Source organism: Cataglyphis hispanica, chromosome 12, assembly GCF_021464435.1.
Source record: "Cataglyphis hispanica isolate Lineage 1 chromosome 12, ULB_Chis1_1.0, whole genome shotgun sequence".
Taxonomy (NCBI): Eukaryota; Metazoa; Arthropoda; class Insecta; order Hymenoptera; family Formicidae; genus Cataglyphis; species Cataglyphis hispanica.
Window position 1 is genome coordinate 6,175,711 of NC_065965.1, and position 24,423 is coordinate 6,200,133.

A 24,423-nucleotide genomic window follows, 5' to 3' on the forward strand; every position below is an offset into this window, starting at 1 on the left:
AGAGAGACCAGAAGAGGAATATAGCGAGGACCAACGATTCCGTCGAAATATCTTAGAATGCCAATGGCGTACGCGTCGCGCTATCATTTATTTCCTCGTTGCGATTACGATCGGCACACCGCCAATATTTATCGGCAATCGGAAAAGCAAAGGTATCCATTTGAATGCAATGAAGAAATCACCAGCTATATCACGTGGTCGATAACACGAGAAAAGGGATAATTTTCAGGTATAGGAAAAATTGCGGTATATCGTATGTTTTTATAACATGGGCCTTGGCCATCTGCGAAGAAAATCGCTGCGACTCGCTGCGTCTCGAGGGTGGAGTTTCCGTCGAGAGGGATACTCTTCGTCTCGTTCCGCCGCATTCAACTTTAAAGCCGTTTTTCTCGAAAACTCGATTCCGCCGAGTACGCCATTGGTATTCCGAGGGGGGCTATCCGGTTATCCTCGTCCCTCCGGCCTTTATCCGGGAAGCGTCCGGTAGCTCTCTCTCTCTCTCTCTCTCTCTCTCTCTATCGTCCGAGTTCGGAAGTACCAAGTCGCCGCCGCGCGCACACGCTCCTTGTCCGGCCAATAACGATGACGAGACCCCTCGTTGCGCCTCTTCATCCGCGACCGGTCGTGCGGAGAGGGAAGTATCCACTTGTCCTGTCACCCCAGCATTAGCCGCGTCGCCCGCCGCTATCGTTCGCATGAAAATAAACAATCGCGCTGTTCAAGTCGCGCCGGAGCTGTGAGATACGAGAATCCTTCTATCGCCTTCTCTCTCTCTCTCTCTCTCTCTCTCTCTCTCTCTCTCTCTCTCTCTCTCTCTCTCTCTCTCCCATTCTTCCATATTTTTGTTTCTCGTATATTTTTTCTTTTTTTTGTTTTCATTGTTTATAATGTGTCAGATATGTTCATATGCACAGAATTCTTCTCTATATAATTAAAATTTAAATAAAGGAGCACTATTCATGTGCAATACGGAATTATCACGAGAAATGTCAAAACGAGAAATTTTAAACACTATAATTTTGTCAGGAGTATATTGAAAGGAGCGATACTATTAAATCTTTGCGTACCATGATTTCCGAGGAGTTATTTGATAAATAATCTTTTTCTCTATCCATTTTCGCTCTACTCTTTCCCTTCGTTTTGCCACCTCTCAATACGACGTCTGCCATCGACAGGATTATGCTATCTGGTGCTGACTCGCGGAAACTCGGCTATCAAACACGAAATTGCATTTACTCTCAGGCACTCACGGTACGACCGCGTCGTCAGACCAGCAATCGCGCATCGTCCACGTGGATGTCGACGTGGCGATCGACGCTGTCGTAAAATTAAATGAAGCGATCGAAATACCGTTTCCCCTCCCTTTGTGCTCCCTCGTCTCAACCGCAATGTGCCGTACATAAGTTTTGTCGCTCTGACTATTTCGCCAAACGATTGAGAAGCGAGTAAAAGCTGACGAAAAAAACCAAACCCGATCGTAAAACGCGTGTAAAGACGTTCAACACTCGTTGTAAAATGACAACTAAACGGCCGTATTAAATAACAGAGGGAAAATTCTGAAATAACCGCTGTCTTCATCAATGATTTTCGAAGGGAATGTATGTTGTATGCTTCAACAATTGCGGTTTCGTAAATTCGGATTTTAAACATGTATAATTGTTCAATATTTTTCATGCTTCTTCCGCTTTGATAAGATAAATAGTAAACATCCTTATATTATCATATTTTTTTAAGATAATAAATAAGTAAACATAAAGTTAGAGCAGAAGAGAATTCCTGATGACAACAAGAATGTGATGTAGTAATCAAGGAGAGAAGAAACATTAACTGGGAGAAGTTATAGGTATAAATCGGCGAGTGAGAAATCGTCGCCATTCTAACGGGAAATTAATACATCGCGCTCGCAGTTCGTATTTCTCTCGCGCGACGCCCGTTATGAATATAAAGCTGGTAAGAGGAATCCAACGACGACACGGACGTCGGCGACGAGGACGAGTTTCGGCGAGTGCGTCGAGCTATACGGTGTAACGAACGAGTCTTTCCTCCCGAGCGGAATACAAACTGCGCATTGACTCCATCCCGCCATCCCCTTGCCGCCCCTAACTCACCCGTCCCCGACCCCCGACCCCTCCCCTTCCCCGGCACGTGCAGACACATTCGCGGGGGCTGGATTCGGATTCGCCCCCGAAATGAGAGTCTGCTTCAGCGCGGCGAACGTGCCCACCGATACGTACGTATACCCAGTCCCTTCGTTATCCCCCGCGCTCCTCTCGATCATCCCTCGTGTCACCCCGTCCTCATCGCGCGTATCTCTAGCCCCCTGCGAGAGGCACGTTCACCTCGCGAGCGAGCGAGCGAGCGCGCGGACAGGTCTCGTCGTCACCGACTCCGCCTGCTTCCTAGCGGGAGAATAAAACGCGCGCGACATGATACGCCGCCTCGTATACTAACGCATACCCGCACTACCCCAACGCGATACGACCAACGTGCCGTGAAGAGGGCATCGGCCGCGATGATTTTTTTTAATCGCGCGACGCATGTTGGTCACTCCACGAAAAGCGAGAGCGGCTCTCAACCGTTTTTATTGCATCACTCGCGCTGGCTTATTCCTCGCTCTTGAATTTATTTTATGAGTTAATCTAATTTTTGAGACTTTAATCTGTAATAATCCATATTTTATTATATTCGTCTAACGAAAAGTTATTTAATTCGTATTTAATTATTTAATTCGTTTATTCAATTTTTGCACGAACGTATTCTCGCTTGTGGCGCGACAAACAAGAAGATGTTTATTCCCTCTCGTATCTTTTTCTCAATTTCTATTGTACAAGCGTAATGCAATCCCAATCTCCGCTGTGTAATCCAGTGCGGGCTTTAGAATCTAAAAGAGACGGGAAAAAAAAAAAAAAAAATATCCGCGTAGTGGCAAAAAGCTAGAGATAAGAAAGCAGAAAGCAAGAGCAGAAAAGCAAGAGATGGGAATTAATGGGGAGAGCATCGAGGAATTCCATGTTCGCTGGCTGTTTCCCATCCAAGGGAGCCGTGTACGAGACGTTTCGGAAATCCAGAGATTAGTGCTACGAGCGGTAAGAGGATAATTGCTCTTCGAGCAATTTGTCCGTACTTAAGACTCGCTGTCTTTGGTTGGTCCGCGAGATAAAAGAAGGAGGATGGGGGCATTAAAGTGTAAGCAAGTGGCAGCGACGGCGGATACAAGAAATATATCGGCGTCAGGCCAGGGACGTTCTTATACCCGCGGAATGATGTACCGATCGTGCCGTGCCCGATCTGTCTGGGAAAATGAGAAACGAGTCGTCGGGCTCGAAGGGTCCCTCGAGTGAATTCGGGACGACGACGGCTGATAGGAGATTGGAATGCGACGCGTGCAGTGCATCGAAACGCTACAGCAACTTCCAGACGCGGTGCTTTCTCCTCGCTTTGATGAGACTCGCGAGTTACGATCGTAAAGGATGCTCGCTCCAACAAAGACTTATTCCGACGATGATCGTGTCAATTAACAGGCCTGATCATGTAGATTGGAATTTTGTCGATTTAAAAACGGAGAATTCTTTTAATATTTAGCGCACAAATAATATTTAATAAATTTTAGAATAATTGTCGAATTATATAAATAGTCTTTTCTCTTTAATTTTTATATAATATTTTGAAAGTGTAATAGTTTTTTTCTCCAAAAATAGCACGCGATATCTACATCTTATTTCGTTTGTTTCTTTTTTTATATATATTTTTTATTCTGTTATTTTTTTAATATTTCAACTAAAAAAATGTATATTTCCTTTAGAAAAATATATATTTTTAATAGTTTCAAATATTTTTTTATACATATTCTTTTTCCTTGGAATGTTGGGTTGGTATATCGTATAATTTTCCTTTTAATATAGGCACACCTACATCTAATTAATAAGCGGAAGCGGACAATCGCGCGAAACATTCATCTCACAGAGCAACGGCCGGTCGTCGCACGTTGCCGAACATCCATCGATAATAGTTACCGCAGATATTCGTACAAACAGCGCAATCGCTCGTTCATATCGTATCGTATCGTATCGATTCGTCTCTTGCGACGATTTCCTCGCACACGCCGTCCGGCTGGCATTCGATTCGATTTAGCGAGCGTGCACGGAACGAGCGCGCTCCAGGATGTAGTGTATAATCGCTTCCTCTGCCTAGCCAGCCGATTGGGTAGGCCGAGGGGTCGCTCTCTCGTTGTACGTATCCGCCGCGCGTGCACACAACGACGGGGACACGATCGATTCCGCCGATCAATGTTCCCTAATACAGAGTGTTTGGTAATTGCCGCTAGCCGGATAGCGCTGGCGCAACCTCAGGAACAAACATCCGATGGATAATCTTGGATAGTTGCCCAGATTTCGAGATACTCGTTAATACACTCGGTGTTATCGGGTGTTGTAGAGAGACGCGAAGGTACGAAGGTTTCAGATTGAAACAAATTGATCCGTATAATAGAGATACAACATTATTAAACGTTGTGAAATATAAAACGTTCCAATAAACGTTCTACATTATTTATATAAGTAAATATGTACAGGGTGTTTCTAAATAAGTGCGAAAGATTTTAGATGATTCTTTGTCGAAAATTAAGGCGGGTCTTTAGATAACGCAAATTTTTATATTCCTCCCTGAAGGGTTACACTCTTCCAAAGGGGGAGGTAAAAATTAAATTTTTATTTTTCTTTTCAAATTTTGGAGTTAAGATCCATTTTTTCAATATTTATTATAATTTTGTTTTATTCGCTTTTTTATTTTATTCTAAAATTCAATTTTTATTTTTTTTTTTCTTGAAAAGTCTTGATTTTACTTTGAAAAAAATAAGAGTTTCTAAAAGAATCAAGTTTTCCAATGCATATTTTTAGATGATTACATGATCAGATGGTTCATTAAAAAGTTTTAATAAAAAATTGACTAGTTGATAGTTTTCCCTTATAACGATATGGGAAAATTAAGAAAATATTAATAAGTATCTTTCTATCAATGGAAAATTTCCATCAAATTTCATTTTCCTGGCTTGTCAAAAATTTGAAAAAAAAAAAAAATACTTTTCACCTCTCCCTTGGAAGAATGTAACTCTTCGGGAAGAAATATAAAAGGATACATAGAAGTAATTATATGAAAAGTCCTCTTCAATTTTTGACAAAGAACCATCTAAAATTTTTCGCACTTATTTAGAAACACCTTATATAAATCAAAGTATAAACCTCTTTTGCCTCCTTAAGTAATAAAATATTATATGTCTGCCAAGGACTTTGCGTGTGTAACGCTATCGTACACGCTCTTGCGCGTCGCATGAATATAACAGTTTCACTATACCATAGATTTATGCGCTTGAATTAAATGACCGCCTGAGGCCTTAGAAAGATACGCAAGGACCTAGTACAAGAAGGCCCTCATGTTCGCAAATTAAACGAATGAAATCTATGCATGTCTGAGGAACTTACATGAGAGCGATAGACCCGAATGTGGAGAGCATTGAATGTGAATTCACACGGTCCTAGTTCAAGTATCGCACTCTACCTCTGGGACCATCGTTAATTAATAGTTACTAAGGGGCGAGAGTCGGGAAAGAATATTACCTTGTCGCAAAATGACAATCGGTCGAAAGAAACAGATATGTTTAAAATCAAATAGAAAAGAATACCGTTAAATAAAATAGAATGAGAATATTTTTTTATCCGTGCGCGTTTTTAAACTCGAGAAGTATTTCATTATTGGATTTAAAAAACAAAAAATTTTGTTAAAATTTAATATATTCCGAATTACATATTTTAATCCATTAAAATTTAATTAATTGACAAAATTTAATTTAAGTAATTGACAAAACTTTAATTTCCCAAATAACGAAGTATGTAAATGTGATGAAAAATATCATAAATAACGATATTAAAAATAGAAAGTTTATGTTATAATCAAGATAAATATATTATAAAATTGAAAGAGAGAAAAAAAGAGATCCTAAATTAACTTTGCATAAACGATTGCGACCCTCCAACGCACGAAGATTGTCTAAACAAATATCAATTTCGAAACATCCATTACTCTCACGAAAATGACACGTAAGCTTAATTTTATCCTTCGCCAGACGTTGTTTCGAGTCGCATGAAATGTAAACATGAGAAATGTAAACATAGTGAAGCTAAAGATATAAGATAACGAAATAAAAATTTTGATGTATCACTTACAAAAATTAAATTAAGATTTAATTATATGATATATACAACCTTCAAATTAATTTGGTTTATATTTTAGATTTAGAAGATCCTGTATATACAAAGAGAATAAAAATACTATGATTCTTTCTCTCTCTTTTTTTCGATAAAACCAGCGAGGTAGATCAACGGTCGAGACCCTGTTCCTTATTTAGAACTTGTACGATCGAAGTTGAAACTATACAGGGACTATAAGCAGTTGTATACATTTCTAATTCATTACGTCGTTTCATATTGAGATAAGACGGATGACGGAGGAAGATAAACCGACAATATTTCTATCGAATTATTAAATACGATTATTGAATACAGTTTATGAACTGAGTGACTTTATATTTTGAATAGCAAAATGAGAAGAAAAGACTCTTATTTGCTGACTTCCCATTTAATTATTCTAAACGATGGCAGGCTATTGATTTTAATAGTCAACCAATTAAATAATTAACACTCTATTTCTCAATCTTTCCTTGTAACTTCAAAAAAGATTTCAACGCTGCAAAGTATTTAATTTTCCCGATTCGAAATTTTGTTTCTTTTTAATGTCAACCTTTAACCTTTTCTTATGTTTATGGAGTCGAGAAAATTTCAATAGATTTAATTTATATAGAAATTGAATTATATAAGAATTAAATCCTATTTTGTACCTCGAATGGACACGAATGGTTACTTGTTTAGAAAAGAGAGGCTTTCGATAAGATTATAGATTTCAAAAAAAGACGATCAGATTTCTTAATGTGTCAAAGTAGATGTTGGATTAAAAATTGAGATCAAAAGTAGAAAAAAAATTTCGATTCGAATTATAATGTAGTAAGCCGTATGAGAGAAATACATTAGAATATTTTTAATCTACAAAAGTTGATCTCTCTCTCTCTCTCTGTCATTACGTTTGCGAGTACGTAGTATTTCTAGTTAATTTTTTGAACAAACAGCAGGAAGCAAAATTCCTTGCAAACATTAACATTTTAATTTTTGCCTTTACATTGAAATTCTTTTCGTGATAAAACGTTTATTAAAATGTGAGATGGTGAAGCTTTTAACGAATATATACAAAAGAATAAAAGTTTGTTCTAGAAAAAATATTTTTAATTAAAATTACATAGATATAAACATATAAAGAGATTTCAGTATACTCTCTTTTTGTTTTGTCTGATAGTATATACGCTTATCATCAAAAAAACGCTTCACTAAAATTTTGTTTGACGTTCTCGTTATTGTTTATTATTAATGTTATTATTATTGTGTATTAAGTCCTTTCGCATAATAAAAAGAATGATTGACGAAATCATCATTGATTTACAATCTTTACGAAATACGAATAATTTTCGAATTTCCTAAAAAGGTTGACGCATATTCTCTCTCGCAATATATGGAAACTCGATATGAAAGCGAAAGAGAGAAAGAGAGAGAGAGAGAGAGAGAGAGAGAGAGAGAGAAAGCACGATTTTACGAGGATATGGTACAGACGATAATATGCGGACAATAAAAGACACCCGAGACATTCATCGATGAAATATAGGCGAACGCATGAGCATTCGCAGCCGCCGCGTTCGCAGCTCGGCAGCAGCCGAGACCAGGACGAAAAACAATCTCCCCGATGTTAAAGCCGTTTACGCGCGTACGAAAGCGAAATATACTCGGGCTTGTAATCCGAGTGGATAATGGACATCGAACGCGGAGGAAAAAAAGAGAGGGAGAGAGGAGACAAAAAGGAATGAGAAAGAGATCCATACCTTGTCTCTCTCGCTGCCGAATCCCATCCGCTTGGAGGGTGGTGGCGATGGTGGTGGATAGAGGTGGCGAGCCAAGAGAATGAAACGCGGGGAGGTGAATCAGTGCGGCGAGTGGAAGTGGCCGTTAGGTCGAGCGATCTACGTCCTACACGCGCGCACCATCCGACGTGTCGGCCGGTGGTAGAGTGAAGTAGTCGCGCGGCGCGGCGACGCGAAGACCGCCGAGTATTGCCGAGCGTAGCCGAAGCGACGAACCCTCTGTCCTCGCGGCGTAGCGTCGCCCCACCACATCCAGTCGTACCGCGATTGTCACACCGTGCGTTGCGTATGTGCGTCGTCCCGTGCGTTTCTCCCTCGTAACGACGACGACGTGTAAAAACGAGGGCCGGAGAAATACGTTCGACGTACTACGCCACGCTCGTCTCGTTCTCGCGCGCGCTATCTTTCTCTTTTCGCGTCCCCCCGCCGTGAAGTTTGTCTCGTCGAAGCTTTCTTCCGAGAAGCAGCGGCCCAGCGATCGTCGAGAAGTTTGGCGGACGACGGCGCGTTTTCTTCCGTTCGATTTACGTAGCGCATCCGCGAAGGAAGGAAAGAGCGACGGTAAATTAGGGGAGAAGGAGAGGCGGAGCGTATGTTGCGTTCGTGTTTCACGGAACAAGCGGACACGAGACGACGATCGACGCCCCGCCGTCACCGGCCGATGTGTGGAAAGTGCGCGAGCCGACGAAAACGCGAGTACGCCACGGCACCGGCAACGATCGTATCGTACTGAACGTTGCCGTTGAACGCGCGAAAGAACGTGCGTCAGTTTCAATTCGGGACACGCGCGCCGATCATCGTCCCGTCCTTGCTTGTCGCGAATAATCGAAATCGAAACCATCTAGGCATTCCGAATAAAATCGGCATCGGTAAACAGAAGCAGGTGGGGGAGGGGGCGCGATAACGGGGCGAGTGGTCGCGTGAGGATGCATTCCAGATGGACGATGACGCCGCGACGTCTGTAACTGTCTCGCCGTCGTCCCCAGGTATATATTATTATAATCGCCGTCGTATCATCGCTTCGTTTATCTACGCGAATTTGTTACCGCGCCAATCATCGACGGCGCATCGACGAGCGTCGCGCGGGTTATGACGCGCCGCGCCGCTTAGGGACGCTTGTCAAGCGCGTACCGGCAGAGAGATCCGCGAGTGCGTGTGCGTGCGTGCGTGCGCGACAACGGCGACGACGATGAAGACCGATCCGTCGGCTGAATCCTGGTCGTCGCTCCCGAGCAAGGGATCGTCGTCCTGCCTGGAGGCGTCGATGCCGCGAAAGTTTCGCGACGAGGCCCGACGCGCGGGAACCATGGGCCTCAATTGGGCCATGTGTGCCCTCTGCCTGGCCAGCCTCGTCATGTCCGGCGTGCTCTTCTACCGCGAGCTCAATCTCGAGTCCAGGATCGCAAGTCTGGAAGCGCACTGCCTCCGCATCGAGGAGTCATCGTCGCCGGTGGACGTCTTGGTGCAGAGGCTCAAGTCGGAGGTACAGGAGCAGCTGCGACAGACGCAACAATTCGCCCCAGTTGACATCTTCAGGCCCAAGCGCGAGGTCTCTGAGGCGCGATGCAACTGTCCTGCAGGTAAGTCATGTCCTTGTTTTGACATTGTTTGTCTACGACGCGTGTCTTGTCCTTGATGACACTTTACTGGTAATGTGGCTCCGAGATATATCATATTATTGACAATTGCGTACATACATTTGATTAAATACTCTGATTATTTCTTCGTGAAAATAATTATGAATGTTTATAGAGGAAGAAAAAATTTCAGTTGTCATGTATTGTAAATTATTATAGCATTACATAATGTAAAAAATTCTTAGGAATTACAAAGATATTAATGTAAGTGTGATTTTAATATTTTTAATCGATAGATATTTTTTAACGAAAATAATTATGAATCTAATGATCGAATTCTGATTATTATAATACCGTGGATAGTATAAATACATATTACTAAAAGATACCATATAATTTCTGAATTATACGTTACTTAATTATAATATATTGGAGCAAATTATAATATATATTAATTTAATAATTAATTATTAATTATTGAAAAAATAAAAAATAATTAATTTAAATATTAATTTATACATACAAAAAATATATAATATTAAACTGTAGCTTTCTTTTCAGCGAAATAATAATGATATATTTATAATCCGAATTTTGATGTTATGACTATGAATTATATTATCTCTATTCGGATACACGTGAAAACGTTTGGTGACAATTAAATATGCGAAATGCCAGTAAAGTGCTAATTTCTAAGGACGGTCGTGCTTTATAAGTAATTTATAGCGATTCCAAAATTGCATCTGACCTTTGTTGTTTTGGCAAACTTAATTCATGTTCTGGAACGAATTCTTCTTTGTAACGCAAAATCCATGTGTTTTACGAATTGTCCTGCAAACTGTAAAGGAAGTAAGCGAAAAAATTTCCGTGAAACCGTAAATTTAGTTTCCTTATGAAAAATTTTAAAGCGGAACCGTCGAGAATTCTCACTATTTCTCTTTTCCAGTAAAATGGCTTTTACTTATAATAACTTTGTAAAGAGATTGTAAAATGATAAATCAAAGAAAGCGTAGGCGACTCGCAAATGTCATGTTTTTTCTATTATCAATAATTGATAGTGCTATTTAAATGTAACAAGACTGATTATATAATAAGTGCAACCAAACTTTTTTTTTATATTCGTATGAATGAACTTAATTTGCTACGAAATTTTTGCGTTATTCTTCTTTAATTTGTGGGAGAAGACAATAAATTTAAAGTTACAAAAAAAAATATTTATAATACGAATAAAGTCGGAAAATGGAAAAGAGTTTGTCTATCAATTTACTGCAAATCTTGCAATTAGCGGATCGTAAAAATCATCTGTTGTCCTCTAATATCATCATGTGTACATTTACATTTTTATTACAACGGTAGACTCGTAATTCCATTTTGCCAATTCGATATGCTTGCACACAAAGCGTGTTGCACTTCTTTCGCAATATCTTTTGTTTGAAACTCTATTCTGCCAAGTGATTTTCCGTAAATTCCATGGTTTGTCTCTCTCTCTCTCTCTCTCCCAACTTTTGTTCATGACAAAACAAAGTTAGCAAAAGGGCAGAACGCGAAATCGCAAAAACGTCAGAAAAAAAAAACTGCGAATCCAAAGAATCGCGGAACGCAATGCGAAAAGAATCGCCTCAAAGAGATTCACGGCGGCTAAATTTCGCTTCTGGCGATGGATGTGACGGTTTCGGATTAAAAGCTCTCGTGTCATTCCGATCAGGCGCCGCCGAGCAAATGTCACTTTCAATACGACGACGAGAGGCGCTCCTTCTCTCTCAGCGCTCTTATCTCGCCCGTCAACATTCCATCCGCGTGAGCCGAAGATCGCGATATAGAGATGCATCTTATGATCGTCGTTGATCGACTAATATAACTCGAGAGAGAGAGATCGTTTGAGTGTCGACTTGGTGAAATCGACGTGGCTTTGTGCACGAGGCTCTTCCTGTCATTAAGACAGATGCGCGATTGCTTCATTGCAGCTTTCATCAAGGCTTCATGGCTCGATAGTTGCTACAGTAATTGCGGTGTGTACTCGTGTCACGATAATTCCACATACGTGTCGGTTAAATGCGAGAGAGTGTTATGAGGACGAAAAAAAGTGCGGTGAAAATATCTGTTTATTTTGCTTTACATACATACATCTAATCCTGTTGTTTGTTTTATTATAAATGCTTGCATTTTTTAGCGATCGATGTTTACGCGTATTATTATGGATATTGGACGGTAACGAATTAATTAATATTGTATTGAATAAACATAGAAATAAAAAGTTTTGCGTGTTTTTATCATTATAAAAATAAAATATTTTTCGACAATATTTATCAAAAATATTTTTCAACATCATATGCGTATTTTTTTACAAGACATTTAATAAAATATTCGAATAAAAAAATATACGTAAAAAGATACATGTATTTTGAAATTTAATGCAAAGAGGCCACACTTCTTTTCATGTCATTTTACAACACGAAGATCGGAACTTGCAATTATCGAACTCGCAATGGTTTTACGAGCAATAAATGTAGTTCTTGATGATGGGGATGTGTCTATATGGAACAAATGATATAGCTACGAGCATCATTAAGGGCCACTTTACGATGGCCGATGCAATTGGCTCTTCTTGCGAAATCGCGATTTTGAAAAAGCGCGAAAAATATTGACCTTCATCTCCGCGCCGGTCCTTTCACAAGCGCGCGAGAAAAAGGAGTAGGTAGGTAGCTCGCTAATTGCAATAATTACTCCATTGTCGGACGCTGCCAGAGTGGTCCGAGGTGGAAACTATTTTCCGGCAAAGTACGGACGGGAACGGAAGCGCGTATACAAGGGAAGCGCCCTCCCGGTCGGATTAATTCCGAGCCTCGCTCCTGTACTCGCAGTCCCGCCGCTATCTCGTCCACTCCTCTCTCCTTTTTTTTTTTTTGTTCTCTCGGTAGCCGTACCTTTTCCTTATCGCGCGTCCTCGGCGCGACAGGCAACAAAGAAGGGGTGGCAGGGAGAGAGAAAGAGAGAAAGCCGAACTCTCTCTTCCCGTTGACTCTCGCCACGGCGTCCCGAAATTGAGACGTGCGAGCTGACGCACCGGCATCATAAATCTTTGCCTTCCCTAACGTAGCTACGGCAAGGGCGGCCGTATCTATCGCGTCCCTCGCGCTCGTCAGTCCTCCCTCCCTCCCTTCCTCCCTCCCTTTCCTGGTCCCGCTCGGCTCTGTGGAACTTGTACGGGTAGAGTTACGCGCTCTCACTATCGCGAATACCCACGCGCGCGAGCGAAATCACCGAACTTGGACAAGCTTCGAGGAAATAAAATTTCTTTTGGAACGAAGATTTTTATTTATGATATATCTTATTCGCGAGGCGAAATGCAGAGAAATTTCGACGCGTCGTGATTCGCGGATACCTAATATTATCTGAAACGCGAACTTTTTATTATTGGAAATTTTCTTCGCGCTGAAACGCAATATAGATCGGGTAAAATACCGCGCGTAGAATTCCGTACAAATTCTATGTTACTGAAATTTCACCGTGCTTTACGATCGAACGATATTGCTAAAACAGCGTGATCGGAAGATTGGGAAATATAGTGAGACACAAGTATCATTAAGTATCCTTAGCGAGTTTCAATTTTATATAACAGAAGTAATAGCTGATAAAATACGAACTTTTCGCCGATCGAGGCTTTTCGGAGCACACTTATCGCCGATTCCATTCCTGCCGTTGTTGCCCATTTATGTACTATACTATCGCGGAGTGATAACGCCGTAATGCGATTGGCCGTGTGACAAACGATGCGTGGTCAGGCCATCGCGATCGAATTGTCAGAACGATTGGGTCAAGGGAAAGGGAGAAGATACGTATCTCTCTCTGAAAAGGATACGTCGGTAAGAAACGACACGGTCTCCAACGACGCCGCATACTTCTCTCGTTATATCCGAGCGTTTTTCCACGCCTCGGGGAAATCGATGGACGTTCGAGGATCTTTCGTCTCTCTCTCTCTCTCTCTCTCTCTCTCTTTCTTTCTCCCTCAACGCAATGGTACGCATAGTCGGGGAGATTTGCCGTTAATTCGCGCCATTTGAAATCGAATCGAAAGCTATTCCGCAGATAGATTACCTTCGTATGCAGTTCGTATGCTCGAAAGAACGTTGAATAGGAGAGAATAGAATCGTTAGAGCGAACACGCCGCGCTTTGTCCCGCTCGACACGGTAATGGAGCAATCATGTTGCATCTTGGAGAGAATTTTGATTTCTGAATTCGTCGCGGAAGAGAGGAATATTCTTTCACAAATCGAGGTCACGCAAAACTTCTTTTCTGTTAAGAATCGATACGACCCATTAAGGGCAAATGCTGTACGAAAGAATGAAGTGAAAGGTAGAATTTGCGCGGATGCAATAATCTTTTTGAGAATAAAACACGCAAAAAATTCCATTATATACGAAAGTATCGATTAATATTGAATTTAACGTGGTATTGTCAACGAAATTGAACGTCAATCTCTATGCTTTGTAATCATTTTTATTTTTGATATTAATTAATCCTTTATTTTTTTTTGCAGTAAAACATTTTACTACAATTTTATAAAAATAATTTACATGAATTAATTAAAGGAAAAGAACATGAAAGAGAAAATTATGAAAACAATGTTATGTCATCAAAATCTTTAAAACTTTAGTGTCTTATAATAGAAAAGTTATCAATATTTTATTGTTAAAACAACCATCGCTCTTCTCTTAATTTACCCTGCGGTGCTTGAACTTTATTGACAAGATATTCTCGATCTTTAAAATACCGTAAATGTATTCACACACAAGAGCTGACATATCTCAAACATCAGAATTTCCCGTAACATATACGTTGCATAATCGATGCGCGATGTCGTACATCGCGTGACATGTCACGGTCGAAGTGGAGCGAGGAGATCTACGGGGTTGCACGTGGAAAGATCAAGGTCGATTAGCCGATCGCTCGTTCTCGGATGTCCCGAGAAATTGATGGTCGCTCGCAAACTACGTCGATGAAACGCCTACTCCAGCTTATGCATGCACTTCTAGTCTCTCTCTCTCTCTCTCTCTCTTTCTCTCTCCCTCCCTCTCTTCACTTTCAACGAAATTGCCATCTACCTCGGTAGATGAACGGGAAGGAGGAGGATGATGCATTGTCCCAGCAGCATACAGGTAGCGTACACCAGCCAGCCACCAGGAATATGAACGTCTTCCTATAGCTTTCTCTCTCTCTCTCTCTCTTTCCCTCTTTCCCTAATAGAAATTAAACTTGCAGTATCTCGCTGACCGGAGATCTTCGGATCTTTATCATAGAAAACGCGACGTGAAATTATGTTTCCCTGAGGAAGGAGGAGGCGAATTTAAACTCCTCCATTGTATCTTAAGATAAAATAACGTAATGTTGTACACTCGTCCGGTGTAAATAAGGCAAATATCCGGCATGTAATTACATAAAAAAGGGAGGGTATGGTATTACAATGATAAACGAGATGGAATTCGCGCCAATTCTCACCGACCGATATAAATTATTATCCCTCGATGAAGTTGGAGTCGATTTTTCCTCGACAGGAATGCCGACGCAATTTATAGTTGTTTGAAACGATCGGCAAATTAAAGTTCTTTCGGGAAAGAATAGATAGCGGCAAACTTTTATTCTCCGCTTACGTTCAAGCGAACGTAACTCTGGTAGAATCTTAATTTGCGGCTTAATTAGAAAGGCTTTTAACGTTGTAAACTCGTTAAATCTGATCTGCCGTCAAGAAAAATTCCATCGCAAATTACTCAAAGTGTCCGCGAAAGAGAAACAACGCCGATAATGGCGCGCGACATCCCGTATTTCACATAAATATGTTTGCGAAGAAATACACGGAGCAGTCGCCTCTCGCCTCTTCGTATACGACAATAAATAAATGCGGTGTCTCGCATGCGGATCGCCGCCACGATATAAAGAAACTGCAGTGATCGAGAGGCGGGGTCGACATTCGAAAAATTGATGAACCTCCCGGCAAGTTTCATCGCGATGCGCTTGAGACATTTCCTTCCGCCTGGATGCGGACGAGCGGCACGCTGCGCGCGCGTTCTCTCACAGCCAAATTACCGACTACTATTCCGGAAGTGCACTTCGCGTCGCGGTGCGAACGGGGAGGAAGGGGGAGGGAGGGCAGGGGAAGGGGGAAGACAACGTCGCTATATATATGCGCATCTACCTACGTGGTTTGGAAGATATGAGGGTAGGGTTACGTAATGTGAGTCTTCCCCGGAAAACTTTTAACATGTTATATTCCGCCTTAGGGTTTATAACACACACGTCTAATGCTCGTCGGAAATATCTTGCTGTTCCGCGAAGTTTCTCCAGAGACTTGATTGATTATTAAAGAGAACAGGAACAAAAGAAAGTTTACCAACTATTGTTAAAAAAATATGTTTGAATACTACATATTTCATACACTTTGATGCAATTTTGTAGAACACTTTAATTCTGAGCGGAAGAATATAAAAGGAATGATAATTATATTCGTGATTTTTTTTTTTTTGACAATTATATTGTTTCTGTAATTTTACAAATTGTTTTTTTTTTTTTTACGTTTTTTATGTGAACTATAAAACGTAAGAAAAAAAAACAATTTGTAAAATTACAGAATCGAGTGTAATTGTCAAAAAAAAATTATCACGAATATAATTATCATTATTTTTATATTGTATTTTATATAATATTTGTTAATTTCTTTCCGACTTGGTTAAGTATAAGCATCTGACTTAATTACGGTAAAACAAAGTATAGAAGAAACAGTTTAGTATTACATCAGTTTTTTCGTCGGTCAGATTGCGAAGCAGTTTTATAACCAATTTCTGTCTCTGCAGAGTTTATGATTCCTTAATATTGTTTTATTTTTTTTTATACCCATATTCCTTAGAATACCCTGCATCCCGCCTGTCCTTTTACACCGCTGAGAAGAGATCACTTATTTATTAATTTTCTTTATTCATTCAGCAAGATTGCTCGATAAGCTGTAAAGAGAGAATAATCATACATTTTATGCATGACTTGATACCCGAGCGAACTTTGCAAATTGCGAACTTGTTTCTCATTTACACGACGAGACTCTCGTATCGCAACCGAATTACCGTCACCTTTAATCCGCAATGAGTTTGGGCGACGCTGCTAAGGCAAGGTGTGACACGTCGCGGCGGGTAGCCCCCTCTGCCCCCCCCCTCTCTCCCTTATCGACGAAACTGCAACAAATTGAATTTCGCGTTCGGCAACGCGAGAAAGCGGTATGTACGTTGGTTCGCGAAAGTTGGCGCGACCTAGCACAGGCCGGGTTCGGTGCGATTTACGATTGGCGCCGCACGTATGACAGAGCCAGCTGGAAGTTTATGTCAGCAAGAACCGCGCCATCCGACAAAACTTATTACCGCCGTCGGATCGCATGCCCGGAGTGCTGTCCTTGTTTCCGTCGTACGTCGCTTTTACCGGCATATTCGCGTCCTTCCTGCCTTTTTTTTTTTTTTTCTTTTCCCCGCCTACATTCCCGGTCGAAACGCGTTCGAAGGTTGCGATCGATTCGTGAGCGGGGCGTGTCTCTCATCCAGCGAGCTTTTGCCTCGACATCGATAGATTCAAGTCTCTGTTAAATATTTGGATAGAGAGAGAGAGAGAGAAAGAGAGAGAGAGAGAGAGAAGAAAGGCTTTTCTTTGAGGAGGAAGGAAGCTTGAAACCGAATCGAGGACGAGAAACCTCGAACATGTGAAATACCGAAATTAAAGATTTTTACTGTGATCGGGTAGAGAAACATGATGACATAGATTCCTGCAATTGTTCGAATTCTTCGAGAGATAGTGATTGATAAAAGGATTGAAAGAAAGGAAGAAGGAATTCACTGCACGTTTATTATTTTAATTGTTTGAGAGACTTTGAATAATATTTTATTCTTTATTTAATTTTAAATGTATTTTCTATTAACAGACAGAGTATTTTGAAATTTTCCAAGATATAAGATTTAAAAAAAAAATTTCAATGAAAAACATATTTGTTAATATAATAATTGGCGAATAATTAATCAATAGTTTGACTATAAAAGTTTCTTTTAAAAAATCTTAGAGCGAGAAAGAAATAAAAAATGTATTACTATCATCGCACATACTTTCTGAGATATCCTATAATTATATTTATATCATTATTAGAAGCTGCGCTAGAAAAATTGATGTGACAAAAAAAAAAAATATATACATATAATTGGACGATAGATATCGTCGAATTGCACATCGGTTTGAGAATATGCTTTTGTCATATATATGGGTATATACAGATGAATGGGCTTTTACCGAATTAACAGTACCGATAAATCCTAGCGTGCACGAGAGATAAATAACGCTTCGGATCGCAGGACGCGACGAGCGAATTCCGGCTGTAGCGGAATTCGTCTCCGAGCGATTGGTACTATCGTTTCCCGTATCGACAACTCTGGTTAACAGATGGCCTCCGATTAACCCAGCCTCGGTTAACTAATGACACATCGGAAACGGGCTCCCGTTTCTCTCCACCTCCCCTCCTATCGCTTTTAGTCTCGCCGGGATTTTACGTCAGATTCACGGGTACACGAGTCGGCGAAAGAAATAATACACGTGCGCGTCAAGAATTTTATGATCGCAATTAATTTTAATATCGTCGAATCTCGCGTGCGTGGCTCTCTCTCGTTTCAGAGGCACGCGAAAACTCTGCTCGTTTCGCTTTGTGCAATTATTTCAAACGCGCATCCTCGTCTATCCTCGTTTAAAACACCGTCAAAGTATCGATATAAAATGCATGACTGAAATGGGTCGAAATCGAGTCAAGCGAGAAATTTCTATCTGATATTACTATAGCGTTCTCTTTTTCTTTCTATTTCCAACAATTATAAATTGCATTACAAAATCACAAAATATTTATATATATTTTACTTGTTTTGTATGCAACATTCTAAAATATACAAGTATACCTTACGCTATCGTACTTGTATCTATTTGTTTGCAATACCTACACATATATACACGCCGTGTATGTGTGTGAGGCATTTACGTATTAAATCTATGTAGTATCTAGTCTGATAAATGTCACGAAAGAGCAGCTAGATCCATTTGACCTTTTGTTTGTCAAATTAATGTCGCAAAAAATTTGTGCCATGGAAGCGTGACTATTTACATTTTCTTACTATATTTATTTATTTCTTATAACAGTATGGCTTTGTCCAATTAGAAATTTACGAAGCATTTAAAAACTTTGCAGAGAAAAGAATTAAACTTTAACTTTGATCGATTACTCGGGGAATGAGAAGTGCACAAAGTAAAATATTTTTAACTATTCACGCGATCTAAATCCGGACTAACCCACCACCTTGCTCTGGCAATATAATTATGACGAGAAATGGAATCGCTAATTCTTGAATTACAATTCGATAATGTAAACACATAATATAAAACATAATATTAAATAATAATATTTGCATGATATTTATATTATTAATTATTTCGTAAACATATCAGATATGTAATTTATAACACTATTAAGTACACTTTTATATTTTATATTTTATTTTCACCGTTTTTACTGACAGATTACTCTTTTCAGAAAATATTTTCCTTTGCGTATACACTGAATTCATGTCGCTAAGTAATAAATCTCTCCAACGTAAACATATGCGATTATCTAAATGCAATTATCTAAATGTCTTTTACATAACTAAATGTAAATCACGCGTTATAAATTATAATTTACGTTATAACGTAACTCGTAACGTAAATTATATTTAAAACCATACGCTTAACATTACGTATAATGTTACATCTGCATTAACTTGCGCACACAACTTCGCATAAGAATAAAGGTTGCGATAATGGTAACTAAAGGTTAAAACAGACTCCTCTCTCTCATCGCTTTGAATGGGAACTCCTCATGGTATCGACGATCTCGGTTAACCCGTTTGCCATTAGTTAACTTTGAGACTATTCTATTGGCGCTTCTGCTCTTTCGACGTAAACCAGGGTTAAGTCGAAGTCGGCTTTCTTGGCTGGGTTACTTTGAGGTCGATCGTCCTTCGTCGGGGTACATTTACCGTGATTCCATTCGTGCGTTACAAAGATGGAACTCTTCATGTTCCGATTGCAAAGGGAAAGATGCGCAAAGGCTGGATTGCGAGGGAAAAAAGAGCTGCGTTGTAGTAGCGTAGGGTAGATTGTAAAAGCGAAGAGTTGGTAATGATGTATCTTGGAGCGAATTTTTAAAGTCGACGGAAATTGGATGGGAACCATCTTGAACACGCGATTTTTTAATATATTTTTTTACTACGCCTATAAAATCCAATTACTTTATTAGATTGTATATACATTTATTGAAATTTCATTTGTTAAATCATTTTATTTTCAATGTTATATTATTTCGCTGTATCTTTATATCTCGAGATTGAAACTTTTTGAAAAAATCGATTTACATTGCGATTGCCGATATCTCTACGATCTATTCTGTATAAATGGGAACGACATAAAAGGGAAAAGACAGAGGGGTAGTAAGAAGAAGGGCGAGGGGGAGAAGAGAGAGAGTGGCTGGGAGGAAACACTCGGCTCGGAAGTCGTTGAATTTGCATGAATCGCGGCCGGTTGTTACGTTTCAATGCCCGCTTGCCTTCCGCTCGCTTAAATATCGTTTAATTAGTCGCAACGACTGAGGGGCGGCGGCATCCCCGTGCAAAACGCGAGTGGTCCATCAGCGATACGAGTTGTACATGGCCGCGGGGAGGAAAGTGTCTTTAATGACAATTATGCAACTTGAGTTTCGCGATCGACAGAATTGCTGTGCGTACTAACGAGATCTGCCTCTCTGTTTTCTGCACTCTGGATGAAAAAAAAAAAAGAGGAGTGGGACGTAATGAATTTGGCAACATTGATTTTGCAACCTTCCATACATTGTACACGTGATTCTATTATTTTATTTTTTGAAAATTATATGTTGAATATGTTGAGGAATGAGAACTAAAAATATTTTTAATATTTGCGTTTTATATATGAGATATATTATACATTATGCTAAACTTAAAAAAAATGAAAAATTGATTTTCTAAAATTAATTTATCATCTTTAAATCTGTATGCAGCGTTTAAGTATAACCTAGCCGGCGCAATTAATTTTTTGTGATTTTTCATTTATTTATATAAATGAAATTGAAATGGAAAAAAGATTAATACTCTGCCTATGTATATAAAAATGATAGTACTTTGACATTTCCATTAAATGAGACAATGCCATTTCATATTCCGTGTCTATTATTGAAATATTGCATAGCGGCTAAAATAATTCTGACGTAAACTAGAAAGTACATGCATCAATTCGCTCACGAGAAATAGATTTATTTGCTGTTTAATACGTATTAATAATTAATAATACAATTAAGCCTCATTATACGAGCTTGAACGCGCGAATGATGCGAAATAAACGGCCTGATAACGAAGCAAAACGAGAATCCGCCGCGATATAAACATTTCGCCGTGATTCGGCAACTCATTTACTCCGCGAATTTATTCTCTTTATATGCGCTTAAACTGCCGAACAGGCTTGTGCGAAATCGAGCGGGAATAAATCAGTTCATGCATCGCGGCGTAAAATAAGAATATCCGGTTGTGCGGTTGTGAATTTTTAAATAAAGAGACAGAAAATGAAGAGACGTAATTACGAAGTAAATTACGACAATGCGATAATGCTGGTTAAGCGTTATTTTTCAAGTAACACCGTCGGCTCGACGATCAAAGGATAAACATGACAGATAGCGATATTTCATTGCAACATCTACGTGGCGCATTAGCATGCATCGTGCGAGTATAACATAATTAGAGATGAATCGCACGCGAATTTCAGCGAGCAAAGCGAGCGATCGCGCCGGTGATGTTTCTCTCTGATCGGACCTGACACCACTGGCGTTCAACTGGTTGTACATGTACGTGAATGCATCGAGCGAAATTTTGATCCCGAAATTTGTTACTCGTATGATATTAAACGGATAGATACAAATATCTCTGGCTGACGGAAACTTTTACAAAATTATGAAATTAATAATTAAAACTTACTGTGGAGAAAATATCTTATGTTATAGAAATAAATATAGTGCTAAAAAAATTAATGTAAAAAGCGATTTAATACGATCTTTATATTTTTTATTTCTAGAGTATTTCTTTCTTTGAAACTTGATATCATTTTATGACAGCACATTTTCAATCTACCTGCACTCACGAGATATTCATGCGAAACGTGACGTTTCTGTTTCGAATCATCATTATAATCGCTTTTCGAAATAATATGTAAGCGCACAGACAATGTATAGAAGGTGCATTGAAATTCGCAAGTTAATCATGCGCAAAGTACATAATGATAACGACTTGAAGTAAAATCATCAGTGAAAATCAGTCTATATCAGGCTAACGGAAGCAATCAATAAGGTAATGAATCGCGTGTGTTGCACTTGGCGATGCGATAGCCGATGCCCTTTCACAAAAGTGATAATGACGATGATATTTGCTAGGCACTCCCGTTAATTGCGACGCGATATCGATCGCGCTTAAAATATGACAGTATTCTAGAACGATTACCACTTTGCAAATTCTCTGACTAATGTGGAGAACATATTTTCTCATTTCAATAAAACATTGAGAAAGATAACATCATTTGTGTTATAATCGATCGACGTTAAGACAAGGAATTAAACTTTAAGCATAGAAATTGGGATGATGAATATTTTATTCTTTCGTTATCTTTGAGAAAGATTTACTTAAAAATAGATTTACTTAAAAATAAATAAAATTTCATTTGGAGTTACTGAATGAATTGCAAGATGTTCAAGTAAAAAAGTAAGACAAAAGTGACGTAGTATTTTTTATTAAATAAAAATTAATTTTAATCAAAATTTTCATATGTGATGATAGTTTCTGGACACCCAGTAGATAGATGTAATGGAACACCGACGCGTTGTTTTGCGGTTATAAAATCTAGAATGTGCGTGGAGATTGTCGCGCATGGAAGTCAAATCATGGTTAAACCAGCGCGCGGTCGCTTTTATGCGCGCCGTTTGTCGTTAATTCCGGCAATTAGCTCATTTATGATAGTCGCATGTGAAAGCGAGGCGTAATCACACGAGTTACTCGCGTGTTGTGTCTCGACACACCAGTCAATGCGTCACTGCAAATTGAGATCTTCCTCTGATCTTGCTTCAAGTCAACGCAAGTTTTAAGTTTAAACGATAATGTAATACATATATACGTATACGCACACACATATACAGTGTTATCGGAGGATCTTTCATCTACATTCTTTGAATCCAATTTGAAAGAGAATAGTTATAAAAAGAATAATCTCTTCTGGTTTTAATATTAAAATGTTTAAAGGGGAACATACCTGGTTGAACTCTCGAAAAATGAGTACATTTTCTAGATTTTTTTGCAGCGCAAAAACTTTATTTTTTTTTTTTACAATATGAATACAATGTTATTAAGTACTTCAATAAAAATTTTCAGTTTAAAATTTTGTTTTTATGCGAATATTTGCAGATTTATATTTTCATGCACGGTGTGCATTGTCGTAAATAAAAAAAGATGGATTTTTTTTAATGAAACTTTTCAACATACTGCCATTTCCCCTTTTTTTTTTTAAATTTTAGAAAAATGATTGGATAGCAGATAGCTATTAATACACACTGTGCATGAAAAAAAAAATTTTTTAGCTGAGAATTTTTATTTAAATATTTAATAATATTGTATTAATATTATAAAAAAAAAAGTTTTTATCAAATCGTTGCGCTTTAAAAAAAAATCTAGAAAACGCACTGATTTTTCGAAGATTCAAACGGGTATATCCTCTTAAAATTTGACAAGAGAATAACGCTCAATTTGACTTAATTCAAAGACACGATTCTATTATCCGAGATGCTATCGATGCTTTTGCAGCGAAACACAATTTGAGAAATGTTTGGTATAGGATCTCTCCTATACCAAAACAATCATTATTCTTCCACGTTCAAGAATCGTGCAATTCAGCATCGCGAAACCCGAGATACTCGGATGGGAACGTCTCGATTCCGCGACGACGAATCCGAGAGCTCAGCAAATTTCAGCGGCGCGAATTATTATCGAGGTCGGGGAGACAAATGTTTCCTTCGGGCCGCGTTTCCTCGATCGGGCGGTATCTAGACAGGCTATCTTTCCACTGTCTCGGGTAAAGCAACCCCGAAGGCATAACAGTTTCCTCCACGGCGCGATAACGACGAGGCGGGACGAGATGAGAGAGCGGGACGAGAGGAAGGAAGGAAGGTGGCCGCGAGTCCCGAGTACGAGACGATGTTGCGCGCGCTGACAGGACCTAGCGTGCAATAGACTGTCCGTGCAATCGCGCACTATTCATCGATCATCAGGGACGGCGGATCGTTTCTATGGCTACGCCGCAATCGATCGATCGACCGTTCGACGTACGGCTATTATATGCACGCATCCGAATCCGTTGCCAATGTTCCGCGAGCCACAACTGTTCCTTGGAATTCATCGATGAGACGATGCCAAACATTAATACAACAGAATATAGGTTAACGTGTAAAATATCGAAAAATAGAAACGCGTTTTTTTCTTTTTCGAAAAACAATATAATATAAATATCTTAGATTTATGATTTCTGAATAATTTTTCCATCTCTTTACTCATTTAGATGAGATCCTGAGATCTCAATTAATTTTTCTATTAAAAATTGCCTCGGACTATGTTTTTAATATTCAATTGAAAAATATATTAATAACGCTCTTGTGAGAAATAATTATAATAGAATAAAATCTGTAATTATTA

The 24,423-nt window shown here is 39.3% G+C and overlaps 2 protein-coding genes across 12 annotated transcripts in view; one reads left to right on the forward strand and one right to left on the reverse strand.

Moving 5' to 3' along the window:
* LOC126853641 (DNA replication licensing factor Mcm6) overlaps positions 1-8,187 on the reverse strand; it is a 35,211-nt gene extending 27,024 nt beyond the window's left edge. Inside the window, exon 1 of the mRNA XM_050599526.1 lies at positions 7,976-8,187. The gene's annotated coding sequence lies outside the window, so the exon portion shown is untranslated. The remainder of the gene's footprint in view (positions 1-7,975) is intronic.
* Positions 8,188-8,262: 75 nt separating this feature from the next.
* Positions 8,263-24,423, forward strand: part of LOC126853649 (collagen alpha chain CG42342-like) — a 135,267-nt gene continuing 119,106 nt past the window's right edge. For all 11 annotated transcript variants that reach the window (XM_050599544.1, XM_050599548.1, XM_050599542.1 and 8 more), the window contains exon 1: positions 8,263-9,594. In XM_050599544.1, the coding sequence (XP_050455501.1) occupies positions 9,204-9,594 (391 nt within the window). In that variant the 5' untranslated portion in view covers positions 8,263-9,203. The remainder of the gene's footprint in view (positions 9,595-24,423) is intronic.